The 19,287-nt window shown below is 42.0% G+C and overlaps 1 protein-coding gene across 4 annotated transcripts in view; it reads left to right on the top strand.

Annotated features, from left to right (window-relative positions):
* The first annotated feature begins 10,962 nt into the window (after positions 1-10,962).
* Positions 10,963-19,287, top strand: part of NCKAP1 (NCK associated protein 1) — a 59,675-nt gene continuing 51,350 nt past the window's right edge. For 3 of the 4 annotated variants that reach the window (XM_068686440.1, XM_068686439.1, XM_068686437.1), the window contains exon 1: positions 10,964-11,253. In XM_068686440.1, coding sequence (XP_068542541.1) covers positions 11,146-11,253 — 108 coding nt within the window. In that variant the 5' untranslated portion in view covers positions 10,964-11,145. Of the gene's footprint in view, positions 11,254-19,287 lie in introns of all 4 variants that reach the window. The other variant, XM_068686438.1, reaches the window with a different exon arrangement.

The following is a 19,287-nucleotide window of genomic DNA, read 5'->3' as shown; positions in this document are numbered from 1 at the left end:
TACCTTCTGTCTATGGACTGGAGGTAGGCGGTTTATATTATTTATTCAAGCAGTACTGTTTGCTGGTTCTTATAACACTAGCCTGAACCAATGGTGTTCCCAGTTGGATATCTTCTCATATTGCTGCAGGGAAATTCCCCCAGAAGCAAAGCTGTGCCTCTAACCAGGCATGGACCTACAAACACTTATCAAGGCATTCCTCTCTGCTCTCACCACACTTTGTGAGCAATCCATGCAAATGAGCAGGCTGATTCACTGATCCAAAGATGTGTATTTTTATAATGTGTCAGAAATTGTGCTGAATAATGAGCACCGGGGAACAGGGTAGACTCCAGAGCTGAAAAGTTTAAGCCATATCCCTGGGGACGTGTTGGTGTGAGGAAGCTCTGGCACAACTAATTTCTGTATAAAAGAAGTGGAATCTGAATTCCATTCCCATTTGCACTCGAGTTTCTCTTTTTCAGAAGCTCTTCATCTTGCTTCAGTGCAGTCATTTGTGAGCTAAGATAGACAAAGAAATACGTAGAGATACAGGGTCTGTGTGAGCTCATTAGTAGTGACACATAGTTTCTCAGGGGAAGAGGCAGTCTGTTAGTTAGCAGGGAAAGGGGAGACTACAAAAACATGACTTACTTTAACAGAAACATCCACATACAAAATGCTTTCCATCCATACTCCCTGCTCCACAAATGAGTGATGGCTGACTATACAGTTAGCACAGTCTGTCAGTCACTAGGGCAGTTGTTCTCCGCTGCTTGTGTTACTGTATTTTAAGAATGCCTTCACTTAAGAAACAGTGACTTTATAAAAGATAATTTTGCAGTAAGGCCTGAAAAGAACATGCAGGGTTCAGGGCTTTCACCAAGAGAAGAGAAAAAACGAGCTTTTCAGGAGAAATAATGTTAACATCGGTGAACTTCTGCAATGTTTTCAAGTCCTTTGAAAACCGTATCATAGTTTTCCTTCTCCAGTCAGATATATATATGTATAATTTTTCAATAGCTGATCATTAGACCATTCGCAATTTGTTCTACCAGAACACTCAAAAGAGCAACGTCTATGCTGCACCTCAGGTTCTAGCAGCCTGCTTCTGCATAAAAGCAATTAATCTTTCTCCTAACCTTGTTTCAGTACAGTTTTATTTCAGTGGTCATTTAAAGACACAAGAGTTGCTTAAGAACAAAAGCTCCCCAAACTTTCTCTTGCAGCAAAGGCCAAGCCTACAGTCTGGAAACTTGAAATTAAAGAAGATCAAACCAAAGTTAATTTCACAACTGTTGTAGCATCTTATGTGTAGGTTTTGCTTACGTGTAGTTCCATAGGCATAATAAAATATTCAGATTTGTACAAGGATGCGTTACAAGTTTTTCTAGCTTCAGAGCTCAAGAGGGAAATCATTACAGCTTCTGGTTGTATTTGATGACGGGATTAAAAACCAAATGTAGTAAGAGAATTATTTTGTAGATTAGCTTTGTCAGACGTGGAAGTAGGACCTGTTCCCACTCTTCAGCGTTAAGTTATGTCTTCTGTAAGTGGGGGTTAAGGTGAAATGGAACATACATGAGTATAGCATCTTACTTCCTGCTAAAAAAAAAAAAAAAACATAAAATCAGAGAACATGTTTTCCCAGCATACCCTTTTCTTGCCATAACATACTGCTAATATTGCATTGTGCTTGTATGTTCATGTGTGGGAAGAAGCTCCCTGCAGGCAGGGAAGGAAAACAAAGCTATCTGTGCCCTATCTCATTCTACATCTATAGCTTGATCCTGCCAGAGCAGAGCTTCCTAATAACTCCTGTCCCACTAACAAGGAGAAATCTAATTTGTCTTTCCCTCTCAAAATACAAATATGTTCAGGCAGGAGTAGGCCTACGTTATTCCTTCAAATTCCTGCACACAAATTAAGCTAAGTGAGCCTTTACAACAGAATTGCAAAAGTCTGCATGGGTTCAGAAAGTGATGGACGCATTCAGATAAGAGCAGATCAACAGCTATTACAAGCAAGATGGTGTCTCTGGCTCACAAAGTCCCAGAGCCACAAATTGCTGGGAATCTGCGAGTATATTCTGCAGAAGCACAGATAATGCACTTTGTTCTCATGCTTCCTCAGGGCGCCATTCTTTAGCCACAGGTTAGATACAGGACACTGAGGATGGATGGACTTAGGATCTGAGGAAGTTCACATATTCCAATCTTCTTCTTTGTCAAGTGAATAATGAAAATGAATATGATTAACATTACAAAGCTGAAAATTTTCATAAATTCACGTAATATTTTAATTACATAAACCCCCTTACCCCAGAGATTATATCCGTGAACTCTAAGGGAATAGAAATCACAGATGATGGAGTAAAGTCCTTCTAGTCAATACTGTTTATGGGATAAAAAAACATCATAACTAAGTTTGTAACGTGGTATTACTTGTGTCAGCAAAGAAAGTAATGCTGCTGGGATTTATTTTCATTATGGGGACTGAGATAGATGTATCTATCAATATTTTGGTGATAGCTGAAACTATTTGAAAACCATGGCTTCAAAGAAGCTAAGAGAAGTGATAACTTAAAGGAAAGACACTTCTAGAAAAGGAGGCTAGATTCTGGAATACACACATACACACAATCTAAAAATATATATATATATTTTTTTGCTATACTGCACTGTCAAAGAATGACCCAGATTGACCTAAGAGGTCTCCTACAGTGTATTTAATATTTTCCTTTTATTCTTTAATAAGCAGACAGGTTGAAAGGTTCCTTTAAAAAAAAAAAAAAAGCCTTCTTTTTTCTTTTCAGAAAAGAAAAAGTACAGAATCATTTTGCTTCAATTCAAAAGTTATTCCTAACTTTATCTTATTCAGTCATGACAGAAAAGTAACAAAAGGCTTCCATTCTGTTCGCTCATAATAAATAAATAAATAAATAAATAATGTCAATTTTTTTTTACATTCTAGATGAGATAGCAATATTTTCTGATTTACTTTGGAAAAAAACAACAACAACAACAACATGTAAATCATTTAGACTTATGGTAGAAAATTACAAATTTCAAATTCAATAGGGATACATTTAAATTAATTTACTACGTTGATAACATCTTAATTACGAATGGTTCTTACCTTTGGGACTGTCTTGTCAGAGCAAGTCATGATGAGCTTTTCCCTTTCTTCCTGTTTCCCCCACATCTTTTAACCACATTTTCAAAATCACCAAAAGAATTACTGAATTACATTGTTTTTGAATGTGAAAGAAATCCATTCAGAATTGGTTGGCAGGACAAGCATCCTACCAAAAAGGCTGTTTAATATTTTAAGTACCAGTCACTGGCTTTTTTTTTTTTTTTTTTTGTGAGTAGCATTTAGAGTTCTTGGCTTTGCCTTAATTTCAAAACTTCCCAATTTTTCCAAAGATTGAATAGCTGTTTTCTGTCCAACCCTAAACAATGAGCTTCATTAATTCAAGTAGATGAAATCTCTGCTGCTGGTGTGCTAATGACATCCCTTATTACTGAAACATAATTCAAAAAGTTGAACCTCAACAAGAATCTATTTGTGATGCTGGCACTATCTATAAAAGGACAGGATTTTTATTGATTAGAGATAATACTTGTTTGTGAGTAGTGCATACTAGACCATTAACAGTTCTGTTATCAATGTCATGAAATATTAAAAAAGCAAAAACAAAAAACTGGAAGATACATAGAGGTGAGTTATACCTGTAAGCCAAACTTTTTTTTTTCAGACATGTTTAAAGGTATTCAGGGGAACTTCTGTTTAAAAAAATAACTAAAAAAATCAAACAAAATGTGACAAATCCTGAAATTTTTATCACCAAAGAAGAAATGTATGTGAAATATTCTAAATGCAGTAGATCCAGTAGAAATAGTTGGTATAGATCTTAATGATTTTATCATTTTTTATACTTCCTTAAAATTGTTTGTATTGTTTCACATTCTGCTTGATCACTCTTATTACATAAATTGAAAATAAAATAAAAATAAAAATACACAAATTAGTTGTTTAAGTAACCTACACAACTAGATTCTTTGATATCTAGTCCTCTACTTCAGTGAAAGCAATCATGCAGTGTTTCCCTAGAGAATCAAAGCATTAGGAAATAAGTACTTTTGAAGTACTTATGTTCCCTGTAGTAAAGTTATCATACCTGGTTTCTCTGTAAGCAACATCTTCTGCATCTTATTTCAAGGAATTCAACAAACTAGCCTGTTTGAACAGCAAATATTAAGATGCCAGTTCATTCCATCTGTGTTTCAAGTGATCCGAATTTGAAGTGATGATCACGTAATTTTATCGTAGCAATCTTACTAATCACTGAACTTTAGATCTGAGCTAAAATTATTTGAAGCATGAGCACTCCTTAGTGTTCACAGCCCTATCCTGTCGAGCTGCCCTTCTCCACACATATGGATTCACACTGCATACTAGAGATACACTTTTGTCATATCTATCACAATATTGCTTCCACTTCTGTTTTGAGTTGTATATTTCTGTGTTGTGTGAAACAAGTGTTATGTTTTCTATACCCTCAAGTGATTCATATTTTTGTCAAATCAAGAAAACATTACAGATGGAGATGTAGAGGATAACTGTAGTAGTTTTTCAAATTTTTTTTTCCCAGCTTGATGCTAGCTCATGGGTGTGACAATTTGGGTGATGCTAGTGTCACCCCCCGCTAGCTTTCTTCTCTCCACACGCTTTTTTTTTTTTTTTTTTTTTTACTATAAAAATCTACTGTTGGATTGTTCTGTTATATTCAAACCTAAAACTTTTTAGCTTGATTTTTACTATGGCTGGTATTCAAAGTCCCCACTTGTTGGTAGACATGATTCCTAGCAACAGCGAGGGATAAGCCTTCCTTCTTTGGCTGTTCCCTGACTAAAATTTTCCACCCCTAAATGTAGAGTAAGTTTAATGCATCACTTTTTTTTTTCAATCTTTGGATAGACCATAAAAGCTATTGTATTTAAAGGTATATATGCTATTCCCCAGCATTCTCTTGAGGGAAGGGGTGAGACAAAGAAACCCATAAGAGGTTATTTTTGTACAGTTATAACTGCAGCCACACGTTAGTCCCTGGTGCTACCCCATTTGTCTAGGACACAGTCTGAAGAAAGTAGGTCAGAGCACATGAGTTTCTATGTGCCCACCAGAAAAGGTTCTGTAGGTAGAGCAAGATACTGGAAAAAGTCTGTGGGGCCAGCAGGAGCCCCACAGTTTTTGTGTGCAGGACCACCTTGATGGGTCCTGTTTGCTGGCAGATGTATTCCAGCAGCAACCCATTACTTTCTGACCACATCCCAGTTTCAAAGGGGATGGAGATCGTTCCTTGCACACTCATCACTTGTGACTTATTCTAGTCAGTGACCAGTTAATGTAGGCTAACTCATCTTTATGGGAAAGATTTGCAGGCACATTAGGCATTGTCTCTATTTGGTAGCTGCACGGACACTTCAGAGATTGCTGATGGTTCATCTTTACTTCTCAGCCTATAAGGAAACTGCAAATAAATCTGCTTTCTGCTCTAGGTAGACTCCTAATCCAGTGCCCTTTCTGATTTCAGTACTTAGCAGGGTGTATTTAAACCTGGTGATGTAACCTCTGCCTAGAAACCTAACTTAAGGTCTACGCCCATGTCAGATTAGGGCTTTAATTTAGTTGGGTGACTCATTCTGACAGGCTTCCTGGGCTTTATTTGATAGTCAGAGAGAAAACTCTTTAATCCATTTGTTCAATGGGTTCTACAAGAGCCAACTGTAACCCTAGCTCTGAAACCATACAATTAGATCTAAGCTAGCACTTTGATCCCACCTTTGTTCTAAAGTGGCCAGTGCTTCATGCTGAAACAAGCCAAATCCTAGCCCACCAAAACTTTCTAAGTTCCTTCTGTTTAGCCATACTGGTAGCTCACAGATAACAACTTTCTTCCTGCTGTCACAGACTTCTGTAGGCACCAGGCTGGCATTGATTTGCCAATTATTACTGGTGTATCAAGGACCTGGGACACGCTGAGAACGCTCTCTCTCAGACGTTGATAACAACCTGCTTCTCTACTGATTAAGGCTCATTGGCATAGTGTAGGACTAGATGTTCTGGAGTAGGCTCATTATACTTGTCCTTCCAGTATGAGCAGAAGGGCTCATGCATTCTCAAACCGGCAGGTTTCTTCATTAGATAACAGCTGGTACAGTATTCTTCACCTGTTCCAAACCAGCTTTGCACACCTTTCGTGTCCTCCACGTCCAATGTTTAAGTTATTTTCTTTAGAATTCAAACTCCCAGCGTATCCTGAGCAACTGCTGTATGTCACATACCAGCTCAGCTATTAGGACTTACTGAGACGTGCACAAAACTGAGCAAGGAGCAGACAATGCTCAGATGTTAATGGCAGAATAAATTAAAATAATGTCCAAATACTTCTCAAGAGAAGAAAAAAGAGGACATGGAAAATTGCAGGCATGGTAGCTTCTTGACAGTTTAAATAATGAAAAAGGTTGAGATTCATTAAGGAAACTGTAGATTGAAATATAACAAATCTGTGTCAGCTTGATTTAGTGAGGATGATGGGTCTTTTGAACCTGTTGCCCCTCTGCACAAAAGCCTGTTCAATAGCATTTGTTCCATGCTATTTATTATTTTTACAGGTGATCCAAAGAATGTTATAGACTTTGTATGGTACAGTTTTCATCCTGTTTGCCTTTTAATGCAAGATTAACTATGCAATAAATATTTGCTATTACTAACCAATAAATACTATGACATAAACTAAATAATTGGGAGTACACTGGTGATCATTTAAAAATTCTAGTCAGCCAGTTTAAATAACAGTTTGGCTTTGTTCTGATTTCTGTTTGAAAGGGAAATACTGAACAAAATGAGTCTATGTAAGAATTGCTCCTTGAGTGCTGTTGGCCAAATTGGCAGAAGCCTTGCAGTGGACCGTGCTAGATCACTTGCCATCAGTTCCTTATGGCCGCCATTTCACGGTGTTTATGGAGTCATGAATAGTCCCCAAGTCAGAAGTTTAACCAGGAATAAAGTGCAGACAGGTAAGGAAATATATAGAGAAATATAAGTTGGAAGAACCTAGGTGACAATCCTGTCTGCTCCGCAGTAATGAATTGCCCATTGCATATTTTAAAGTTGCAGTGCTAGAAGAGTATGCATACAATTTACATACTTTGCAAAACACCAGCTGGAGTTGCTGCATGTGGAGCTACTTGGCTTGTGGCGATTCTCTTTCTAAAGTTCTCAGACAAAATTTCATTACTGTCTGAAAGCCCCATAGTGAATTGCACTGTTAAACACTGGACTGAACTGAAGGTTGGCCTTAAAAGGACCAGAGCTGAGCCCAAAACAAATCTAAAATGTTATTTGAAACACCCTAAATTTGTCATTTTGTAATATAGAAAGCCATTTGAATGTTAATCATTAATCAAATGTCAAGCAAATAGTTGTGTTTTAAAAATAATTGTGTAAAGCCTTTTTTTTCCCCTTCCCTTCATTTAATTTTGCCACACCTGTAAGAGCTATGCTGTTACTGACAAAGCTTGTATTTCCACTTTATTGTTATGCTTGTTGCTAGACTGGTGAACCCAGATTGTATGATGCAGACATGTTTTTATAATCCAATAAGCAATAGATCCTCCTGCTGAAAACCTATACCTAGGCCAGCAGCTTCTACATTAAGTTCCAGCAAAAGTGGTATGACAATATGCACAGCCACTAAAAGCAATGACAAATTTCTGTTGACTGCTTAAGTGTATACAATCACATTAACTAAGTTTGATCTCGGTAACATCTGCTTTCTGTAGCTGTGATTTCTCCATTCGCATATAGCAAAGGTTTCTGCGATGTTCTTTCTGATGCGGTTTCTGTGAAATGTAACTTTTCAGTTACATCCTGTGGTCCCTAAGAGATGTGCACATTTTCTCCCTCTAATAAGCAGCGGAGTGTTTCGAAGCAAAAGGGAAAAATGCATGCTTTGTAGTTCCAAACTTGACACCAGTCCTGACACTGATTAGCAAGATACTGCCAATTACGTGATCAGCAACATCTTGCGTCTGCGTGGGCAGTAACATCTTCTGTCACTGAGTTCTGAACTCGCCTTTCACATATTCCTCTGAGCAGAGTTTAGACACACCTCCTGCTTCTAATCAGGTCTCAGCACCTTGCTGATACCTCTGATACCTTTGCTGAAAAAAATTTGTTTTGCTGAGGGTTGTAAGGGACAGTCTGTACTTGAAAAGATCTGGTCTACTTGGTCAGGCTTCACTTAAAGAGATGCTTTTTCATTTTAAAGTATCTGCTTAAATATCAATAGAAAATCAGTAAAAGTCCAACAAACCATGTTACAGTGGTAATTCAGATAATATTCTATTTAATCATAGATATGTACAGCTACAAGATAGTAAAATTTCCGTGTAAGTATGAGAGATTGTTGCTTGCTGGTGCTGATCCCTTCCCTATTCTGATATACAGTATGTTTTCAAGTAATGCAGCTAACTCAGCGTCATTTGCATTAAAAATTATAGCAACCAGGGGTGCTCTCCATAATAGGATTTTGTAAATAGCCTCATGAATAGCGTGGGAGTTTAAAACCAGGATGCTCTGCCATTAGTACAAAGGAGAAAGAGTCAGTCATTATTTCCTTCTCTGCCTCAGCCTGTTGTTATCTTTGCAGCATGGAGAGCAATTGTGATTGCTTTCATGTTGAAAACTATGTTAGTAGTTACAGGGAGCTTGAAAGCTCTCCAGCAAGCTCTGTAAGCACAAACCTTATCAAAACCAAGTGACCTGGTCTCCATCGTAATCCATAGCTTTTCTACTCATTTCAGAGAGAGAAAGGTTGGGATATTAGAGCACAGATGATTTAATATGACACCCAAAAACTCACAATGAACTGTCACGATGTTACTGTCATTCTACTTGCTAGGCTATATATAAATGACATATTCTGTGGCTGTTATTTTTTGAAACTACCAGAAGACTGAATATGGCTCAGAAATAATTGAATACAGAATTAAAAATTAGCTGCCACTTGTTTTAGCTGCAGATGAGGAAAGAAAAATGCACTCAGCAATAGTATTTCTTATTTTGCAGTGCAACTACATGGGAAACATCTTTATTGTAACTAGAAATAGTAATATATATTTTTTTTAATGAATTCAGAATAGAAGGAAGAATCCTTCTGCAAAAATATTACTACAGATATTTCATTAAACACTTTGACATAACATAGCATTTTATGCTTTATTTGAAGACTGATTTGAATGCTTGTGATGTTTTCAATAGGCCCCAGTACTGAAAGGTCAGGTCTAACCCAATTAATCAGTACAGCATTGTTGCTAGGTATTCCCAACTCTTGGACACAAAGCTGGGACAGAAAATTATCTGATAAAGGCCAAAAAATGAGTCAATAGCAGGCTTAAGATTGGAACTCTAAGTTCTTGCTTCCTGGTTTCATTCTGAATCATAAATTATCTTGTAACTGCTAAAAAGAAGGTCAGCAACAATTTAATTACATTTAGGCTTCTCGCATTCATTTCTATGCTTTCTAAAATCTATTCGTTTAAAACTGCTGAAAGACTGAGGTAATCTGATTCTGATTTATAACGTAAAAATACAAACTGAAAATTAAACATAAGTATTAACATATATATATACATAAAGCACAGATGGTGGTGCAATTATTTTAAAAAATTAGATTAGAAGGTTAATTCTTAAGCTTCTCTCCCATAAACTAGGTTAGGGAGCCCTTCGTGCCAGCTGGCTGTGCTGGCTGCTCAGCAGAGCACAGTCTCAGAGCCGGTATCAGCGGGGCTGGCAGTGAGGGGTAGGTCCCACGGAGGCCTCTCACTGGCATTCACAGCATGGGAACCTCACTCATACTTCAAATATATGCTTTTAACTCTCATGGCTTCGAGAGTAAAAATAGTCGGGGTGTGACTCATCTAATTGGTGAAATGGCATCTCTATGAATTTGCTGCGTGGCAATCGAGAGCCATGGCTCAGAGAAAGGGCCCAAGCCTCCTCCATTTCGGAGAGCCGTCAACGTGTGGGCTGGCTGGGTCTGGGGGGTGGCCACGCTGTGTTCAGTATCAGAAGGACATCGAGGCCCTGGAGCACGTCCAGAGAAGGGCTATGAAGCTGGTGCAGGGCCTGGAGCACAAGTCCTGTGAGGAGCGGCTGAGTGAGCTGGGGGTGTTTGGTCTGGAGAAGAGGAGGCTCAGGGGAGACCTTACTGATAAACTTCCTAAAGGAAGGTGTGGGGAGCTGGGGTTCAGCCTCTTCTCACAGGTAACTAGCGATAGGACTGGAGGGAATAACCTCAAGGTGCACTTGGGGAGGTTTAGGTTGGAAATGAGGAGACATTTCCTCTCAGAAGGAGCAGTCAGATACTGGGACGGGTTGCCCAGGGAGGTGGTGGCGTCACCGTCCCTGGGGGTGTTCAAGGAAAGGTTGGACGTGGCGCTTAGGGACATGGTCTCGTGGGTGACATTGGTGGTAGGGTGGGGGTTGGACCAGATGATCCTGGAGGTTTTTCCCAATGTGATTCTTTGCACTTTGTCCCTGCCTGCAGGTGCCTCGCAGGTGCACCTGTGTGGGACCACACAGAGCGTAGGAGTTGTAACTGGGACAGCGCCCGGCACACAGCGCCCGGCACACAACGCCCTCCTGCGCCTCAGCGCTGGCTTTCGGGTGGCTAAGGGCGGTGAAGCAGCGCTCATTAGGAACTCTGCAGAACGCTCTGCACTGCCCTGAGGCGCGCCTTGGAGCTGTAACACAAACGCTGCCTCACGGCCCTGCCACCAAGCCCCACGCCAAGCGAGCTCGGGGGGCGGGCAGGGGGCGCCTCTCCCCGGCCTCGCAGCGCCGCCGCCGCCGGGCCGCAGGGGGCGGCCGAGAGCGGCGCCGCGTGACGAGAGAGGCAGCGAGCGAGGCCGGGGAGAGGAGGAGGAGGAGGAGGAGGGAGAGGAGGAAGAGGAGGAAAAGGAAGAGGAGGAGGCGGCGGCAGCAGCAGCGCCGGGCCGGCGGCCGCGCCACGGCGGGGCTGGGAGCGGTGTCGGCGCTGCGGGCAGGGGCAGAGCAGCAGCAGCGGGACCAGGACCAGCAGCAGCAGCAGCAGCGATGTCGCGCTCGGTGCTGCAGCCGAGCCAGCAGAAGCTGGCGGAGAAGCTGACCATCCTCAACGACCGGGGCGTCGGCATGCTCACCCGCCTCTACAACATCAAGAAGGTGCGGGGGGCCCCGCCGGGGGGGAGGAGGGGGCGAGGGGAAGGAGGGCGAGGACGAGCAGGAGGAGGAGGAAGAAGAGGATGAGGAAGGAGGAGGAGGAGGAGGAGGGGGCGGCGGCGCGGCCTAGCCTGGGGCAGGGCAGGGCGGGGAGGGGAGGGGAGGGGAGGCGAGGCCAGGGCGCGGTGCCCCAGCGCTGGGCAGCCCCGGAGCGCAGGGCCCGGAGCCCCCCAGGCGGCGGCGTGGGGCCTAGGCCCGGCCCCGGGCCCGTGGCGGCGGCGGCTGCGGCGGGCGGGGGCTGCGGGGGGGCTCCGCGGGTGCGGAGTGCGGCCCCGGGGGGAGGGCGAAGGAAACTCCGGAGCCAAATCGGCCTCGGGGCAGGCCCTGAGCTGGGCACCGGCCTGGGGAGCCCCAAGCAGCAGGATGGTCAGACTCCAGCTGGCGTTGCCATGAGAAGAAGTAGGGTTGTGCTGTTCCCAACCAGCGCTAACCCAAAGCGATCCCTTCAGTTCGGGGCGCTGAGGTGTTCCTGCAGGTCTGCGCTGGCATAAATCAGCTGTTCCCAGTAAAATATTGCGAACTGATACCCTCCAGAAATAGAAATGAGGTTCCTCGTAGCTTGCAGTTTTTCATGTTGGACGACTGCAGCGACTTACTAATGGTAACGATTCCCTATTCATGGGGAGAAACAGCAAAATGTTGAAGTCGCTTGTGTGTGTATTTGTTGTGCTTCAAGAGAAATGTCAGCTGAAAAAAAAGCCCAGCCCAGTGGAATTTTGCCTGAGCGAGGCCCTCGGCCGGCGTGGCTGTGCTTTGTGGGAAGAAGGCTGGAAAAGAGGCAGGAGGCGGCAGACCCTCTGACATATAGCTGTGTTTTGAAAACTGTAAGTGCAGGCTCTGTCTGATTACTGGTTTGGGAGTGCTTACGGTGCCTGGTCCAGTGCCCACAGGCAGGTTTCCGCTGCCGTGTTTGGCTGACAGAGCCCTGCACAGGTTTGTCCATATGGAAGCTCTGCCAGTGCCGGTGAAGTGATGCGAGTGGAAGGGCTCTCAGTGTGGGAGCGTCAGCACTGGAGGTGACAGCAGTTTTTCCTGCAAATGCCATGAACCGAGTCCAAAACTGCTTGGGTCTTGCATACGCAGATGGGAGGCACGTCCAAGCAGCTCAGTTACTGCGGGACGTACAGCTTGGCAAATCTGGAGCTGCCCCACGTACAGCACTGCGTATTCAAATGGTGGTTTGAGATCCAAGTAGTTATTTTCTTGAGCTGCAGTAAACACTGCATGACAGTGCTAGCTGGCTGGCTCTAGTGGTGAGACCTAGAAGTCTTGAGATTGGTAATTGTTTTATTTCTTGGGAGACCAGCTTCAGCATAGCTGGCTTCCTGCAGCACTTTCTTCTTTTCCTCTTTTTTTCCCCACTTTTACCCTTTTTGAAAGCAGTTGATTTCAAAACTGCTGGTTGAGGTTTCCGTAGCTTTCTCCACAGGAGACAATATCGAAACTCAAGTTAGTAGAGAACTACACAATATGTGGTATTGCGGTTAAAGGAAATGGTTAAGACTCTTTTTAGTAAGAGGAAGTGAGAGGTGAAGCCTTACAGATTGCTGTAGATGCTGTCTAGGGAGCAGAGATTTTAAAGGGTTGTGAATTTTCTTGAATGCTGGAAAATTTTTCTTCCCGGGGAATTACAGAAATTGTTAAAAGCAGTTAGAAACTTGATATTTATACTTACTTTTCCTATAAACAATTCAAATCTCATTTTGCTTGTAACTGTTGATTGCTCATCGTTTCCTGTTTGCTGACCTCCTGTGCTGTTGTTGTCTTCTGAAATAGTTCAGTTTGTTTTTAAGACAGAGTATCTGAAGGCATGACTTTCTGCCTCTTTGAGAGTGGCATGGAAAATATGAGATGTAGAGTTGCTGAAGTAATAGTGGATGATGAGGCTAAATTCCTGCTTGACCTGCATGGAGGTGGATTTTTTAATTTTTTTTTTAAGGATGACACTTTGCTGGTTGCTTTCCGCTGTCTTTAGCTGCCCTTTGTACTGGGACCAGTATTGGTCCTGAATTTGAAAATGGTATTTTTGCAATTTCTCTCCTGTTTTGTTCCTTCCGTTCTTAAAGTACATGAAATCTTCACTTATACAGGCTAACAGTTGTATTATCACTCTTGCTGTTGAGCCCTCAACTAAATGCCTGTAAATCACACTCCGTTGTTTTTTGTGCCATCCTGCCTTGGGTGAAGCTTGAATTTTGTTGTTACCTGTCAGAGCAGACAGACCATGTTGGTAGGCTTTGTGTAACGCTGCCAGTACTGTGAAGTGAGCGTGTTGTTCAAGAGTGGTTGCAGAGAAATAATCTTATTTTCTATGAGTCAGGATTTGCTTGTTTATAAACTATGTGGATAACAAAGTATTTGCAATAAGAGATTTGGTGTTAAAATACCTGAGCCACAGACTTAGAGCAAATCAAGAGAGTGTGATTGTGATGAACGTCAGCAGGATGTCACGCTACTTTGAACTGTTCAGGATAAAAGTTATGGTTTTGAATTATTTACAGTATATGTTAATCAAAAATGATGAGTCTGTTACTTAGTGTTAATTGCTTTGCTAGCAGTGTTGTTCTGTTATTTATAATACAGGTTTTAACTTTTGTGCATTTTTTTTTTCTTAAAAAGTCATTAGTACAAGATTCACAACTCTCACGATCACATAGTTATCTGCAAAACGGGACTCTACAACAGACTCCTAGATACAAACTGCAAAAACAAACCTAAATAACAGGTAAAGAAGAGAAAAAATATTTGCAAGGGCTTTAATTGCCCTTATCTTTACCATTCTAAACCAAAACATAGTAGAAGAGCCTCTTAAGTGATGGGCAGAATATGGAGAAATTTCCAGTCTGCAGAGCTCTTAAGTCCAGAAGGGTGTAGGGCTAGATCACTTCTTTTTTGACACTGGGCTCTGTGCGGGAGTGCAGAGCTTGGAGCTTGAAGGCGAAGCTTGCTGACAGTCTTGTTCTGGACTGTGGGGTTAGTATTGGAAGGAACAGATTGTCTTCAGGCTTCAGGAAGTGACTTGGGTGGGGCAGTGTTGTTCTTAGTGCGACAGATACTGGCGGTTCCTTGGAGGTTGAGACCAGCGTGTGTTGGTCCAATTGCATCTGTAATCGTAGAGGAATGGTCCTGCCCGCCTGATAGTACGAGGAGAAAGCCTCAAGCATGATCGATCCTGGTGAAGCAAAAAAGCTAATTGCTTTGGTCAGTAAGCAAAAACAAACTGGTGGTATCATGTCACAGGTTTTTTTCAGATGTAAAATTCAGTCTCTCCTATGACGAACAGGCTGAACAGCCCCAGCTCTCTTAGCCTAAGAAGAGAAGGCTCTGTGGAGACCTCACTGCAGCTTTTCAATACTTAAGGGGGTTATAAAGAAGATGGAGAACAACTTTTTGCTCATTCAGATAATGACAGGACAAGGGGGAATGGTTTTACAGTAAAAGAGGGGAGATTTAGATTAGAGTTTAGGAGGAAATTCTTCGCTTGGAGCATGGTGAGGCCCTGGCACAGGCTGCCCAGTGAAGCTGTGGATGCCCCATCCCTGGAGGTGTTCAAGGCCAGGTTAGATGAGGCCCTGAGCAACCTGACCTAGTTGGTGGCGTCCTGCCCATGGCAGGGAGTTGGAACCAGATGGGCTTTAAGGTCCCTTTCAGCCTGAGCCATTCTAGGATTTTGTAAGGAAGCAATGATACTTGTTAATACACTACAAAAATACCGAATTGACTCTCCTCAAATATACAGAAAGAAATCCAGAGGGGCTTATCCTCTTGCATCACTGATAGATGCCCCCAATCACCTCGCATTCTTTCTTTGTTTAGGAATATGAATGTTACCTGCCCACCGTCCCCCCCAGCTGCTGTTCATTTGCCCTGCATTGTGCTGACACAAAAGCAAATCCAGTTGTAGTTGCAGGAGGTTTTTAAGATGGTCTGCAGAGGAGATGCAGCTGACACTTCTTAACAATTCCTGCTCGAGAGTCCAAATGGACCAGACGTGCCCATTGTGTTGTTTTCCTTTTTAGAGTCTTACTTGATAAATTACATTTAAGGGAAGTTTTGTGGCAGTGAAACTCCTCTTAATTTTTTTTTCTTTGCATCTCACCTGCCCTGTAGTTGATTAATAGACCCAAGTGCTTATTGAAACAGGTGCTACGAACAGAAGAAGGTAAGAGTTTATCATGTGCAGACAGTGCCAAACCAAGTGTATTTCTTTCATCGGTGAGGTGACAGGTTGCTCCAGTAAGGACAACTGGGTAGGTATTTTACACATTGACCTTAGCGAGGCCGCTGACATTACCTCATCTGATTGTTCGCAAGAACAATCTAAGGAAACAGAGCCCGGGTGAAATCGGAATAATGAAAGCAGACAGGCAACCATTTTAGGGAGTGGTTGCGGAGATCCCCTCATCGGACTGCAGTCCAGCAGGCCTCACTGGGCTGTCCCCTAGCTCTGCTCCAGCCAGGCTCTGCATTAACAGCCTAGGTGATGAAGCCAGCCTGCTCATTAACTTTGCAGGTAGGAAACTGGCAGGAGCTGCAGAAATAATGAAAAATGTAATTAGAATTCAGTTCCAGCCTACCAAATCACAGGTATGCTCTAACGAATTTTGGAGGTGGCTGAGTAAGTGTGATTGTAACTTATTTTGTGCTTACTGAAATGTAAAATGGAAGATGAGGAGTAATGAGGCAGCAAGCCTGCAGAAAATAGTTGGGAGAAGTTCGGGTAAACTTCAGCCAAGTAGGCTGAATTGCAAAAAATAAGGGGAGATTCTGGAAATGTATGGGTAGGTATGTGGCATGCATGGAGACTCATCTGAAAAGTATGTGATTCAACACGCTCTGAAGTATGTGATTCAACATGCTCTTTCAGAGCGATGTGGACAAAATGCAGGAAGTACAAAGAAGAGTGAGGATGACCAGAGATGCAGACAATCTGATTCCTTAAAAAACAAACAAACAAAAACGGGGGATTTTTTTGAAAATAATTAAAAATGATTTTGAAAATGATCATGATTACTGCAGATTTTTAGGTACTTAACACTTCTGGAAGGAGAAGGGAAATAACCTGTCCAAGTCAGTTCTCTCAGTGAAGTTCTCTGGATTAAATTGTAGCAAGAAAAGTGCAGATTACATTTTAGAACTTCCTGATGATCAAGTTAGTTAAATAATGGCCAAGGCTGTCTGAGGATGTTTTGGAATACAGTCCATTGGAGACCTGTAAGTAAAGATGTAGCAGGTATCTCCCAGGAACAACAGAGATACAGCTGCTTTGGAACAGGAAAGTAGGGTAGGCAATTTTTTGAGGTCTCATCTAGCCTGGTTTCTTCTGGCTTCATGTGAGCCAGTGGGTTGGATCTTTGACTACAGAGATACCGGGATTCAAATTGAAGTATATGCCGTGGGGTGAAAGTGCAGTATCCTTCAAACTATGAACCTTTGTGTGTGAAAATGAAAGAGCCATTACATTTATAATAACTTGGAGCCATGTTTTGGATAAGTTCAAGGCCCATATATATGTCCTGAAATGAGGTAAGTGGAGCCTTTCCCCTGTATTCCAGATCCTGGTTGGATCATGGGAACAGCACAGACAAAATGTACAGAATAGGTTCGCATTTTTGTATGAGCACCATTTATGTAACTGCAAGCGCCAGGAACTGAATTTACTTGGTACAAGATGACCCAAGTGATACTAGATCAGGACAGTTAAGTTTTAGCCATCAAAATAAACTATAATAATTTGTCTCTGTGTGACCAGTTAATTTTCGCATCTTCTTTCATAGCTGTTAAAAGGGACAAGGCTTCATTCACAAGGCTTATCTGGGACAAGCCTGTGTATTATTAAACTCAGGCTTCCACAAAACCTAAAATACAACAAAGTGTCTGTGGCAGGATTCATCAGCAATGTTAAAGCAAACGTAGTGTGAACTGTTTCCTAATGTGTTCAGCATTCAAAGCAGCTCTTCATCGATTATTCACCTCTCTGTGCTCAATAGTTTGGCTTTTTCAAAATTAGAGATTGTCGGGTGGTAATCTCATTACTTTTAACTGCATGACAGAAATAGAGAATAAATAATACGTCCCAGCTTGCAGAAACAACGTTTTTTGATGAACCCGTCTCTGAATACTTCTTTGCCATGTGTTAGTACAATTTTGTAGGATGCAGAGCCACAAACCAGGCATTCAAGCTTACAGATAAATTTTAGGGTAAAGTCTTTAATGTCAGCAGCTAGTACAAGGGGAGAATGGTTTTACTGCACATGCCTTTCCTGTGTGTCAAGGGAATGTGCTGTAGTAAGCTGTAAATGGTTCACACGGGAGTTTTTCCTTTTTTAATGCTAGAAATCTTAGTGTATTTCTGTTTTCTAATGAAAGTTATTAGCTTGGGGAAGGGAGACTGTCTTTTTTTTCTTGCTGTCACAGAAATTCCATCTATTTGCTGGTAAAATTTGCAGTGTTTTTTAATGCAGATTCACTCATAAATGGAAATTGAAGGTGGGGTGATTTGCTGACTAAGATTACTTCGGTGTCTGTTGCCACCAGGGGAAAGAACTGTGCTCAGGAGTATTCTACCTCAAGTCTGCAGTTACAGGAAAATTGAGTTCTAAAGTAACAAAACCATGTTCAACTGCTGCAAAATACAACTTGTTCTATGATTGTCTTCTGATGCTGACAGCTTGGAGGATGAAAAATAGCAAATACCAATTGAAATGATAGCTCTTTGCTGCCCTGTTTCTCTTTTTTTTTTTTTTGGGCAACAACCCTGGTAATTATTCGGAATAGATTGGCCTTAGCACTAGAAAGAAAGATATAAAAGCGATTTGCACATGACAGGAGCTTTTTTATTCATGATGTAACTCAGGTGTGTCTCCTATGCTCTTATGTGAGCACATGTCACAGGTCTATGCAAAAAAGGCAGGAACAAAGCTCATTTTTTTTGCAATGCAATTTTGTACCCGTACGCTGTGCCATACCACTGGCTTTGGCCGATTGTCTGAATGTAAGCCTAATTTGTGTGATACCAGCTTGCTTTGTATAGGAATTTTATTGCTGGATCTTTTATCATCCTTGTCCAGCACCCCCTGTCCTCAACAAGGAAGTGAAATGTTGGGCTTTTGATTTTTGCAGTGGTAACTCTAACTCTATTGGGGCAAAAGATCTCTTTGGGATGCCTCTTAAAGTAGGTGTGCTGTGGTCCATGGGCAGCTGTACTGGATTCTGGGCCATTCTTTAGGGACTGCTTACCTCAAATGGAGAACTTAGGCTTGTTTTTGTTGGTGGGTGCTTCCTTGTAGGGTGCCTCTTAGAGAGGGCCACCTAGAAAGTGAAGCTTTGTGGTGTTCTTCGTTTTCCAAGTGACAATTGCATAGAAGAACCCAAATAGCCTCAGTGCTGTTTAATAATAATAATACCTTGCATTCCTGAGAGAGGAAAATGCTGCTTTAGTTCATAAGGCATGGCACAGAGGAACAGTTCTAAACGCTTGATAGGATTTTGTCCACCTTGTCTGGAACGATGAACTTTGCACATGATGGCAAAGAAATAGTCTGCGTAATGAATCCCCTAGCCGTAGAAATCGTGGTGGTGTTGTAAGTGTTGGATGCACCGAATCAGATCAAGAAAAGATGCTTGCTTGGTTCAGAGCTGGTCATAGTAGGGTACCGTTCTCAAGTGCTATGGAAAGAAATGATGCCTAATTTGATAGAAATCCAGTGTCTGAGTCCTTTTTTAAAAAAATAAATAAATATGTAGATCAGTCTTAATGGTAGCTTTGCATTGTCTTTTTTTTTTTTTTTTTTTTTACCATAACTGCCTGGCAGCTGTTGAATAATGTGCAAAAGGATTTGGAGATGGCTGTGGGGAGATTCTGAGCATGCAGTATTTCGGGCCTGAAGGGGCTGGAATCCCATAGCTTCTGGGAGCTGTAAGACCAAGACCATCTCAACTCCTGGATTTCTTTTTAATGCTCAGACATGTAGCCAT

The sequence above is a fragment of the Anas acuta genome, chromosome 6 (genome assembly GCF_963932015.1).
Source record: "Anas acuta chromosome 6, bAnaAcu1.1, whole genome shotgun sequence".
NCBI classification, from domain to species: Eukaryota; Metazoa; Chordata; class Aves; order Anseriformes; family Anatidae; genus Anas; species Anas acuta.
Note: the sequence above shows the minus strand (reverse complement) of the source record. Positions and strands in the feature narration are given on the sequence as shown.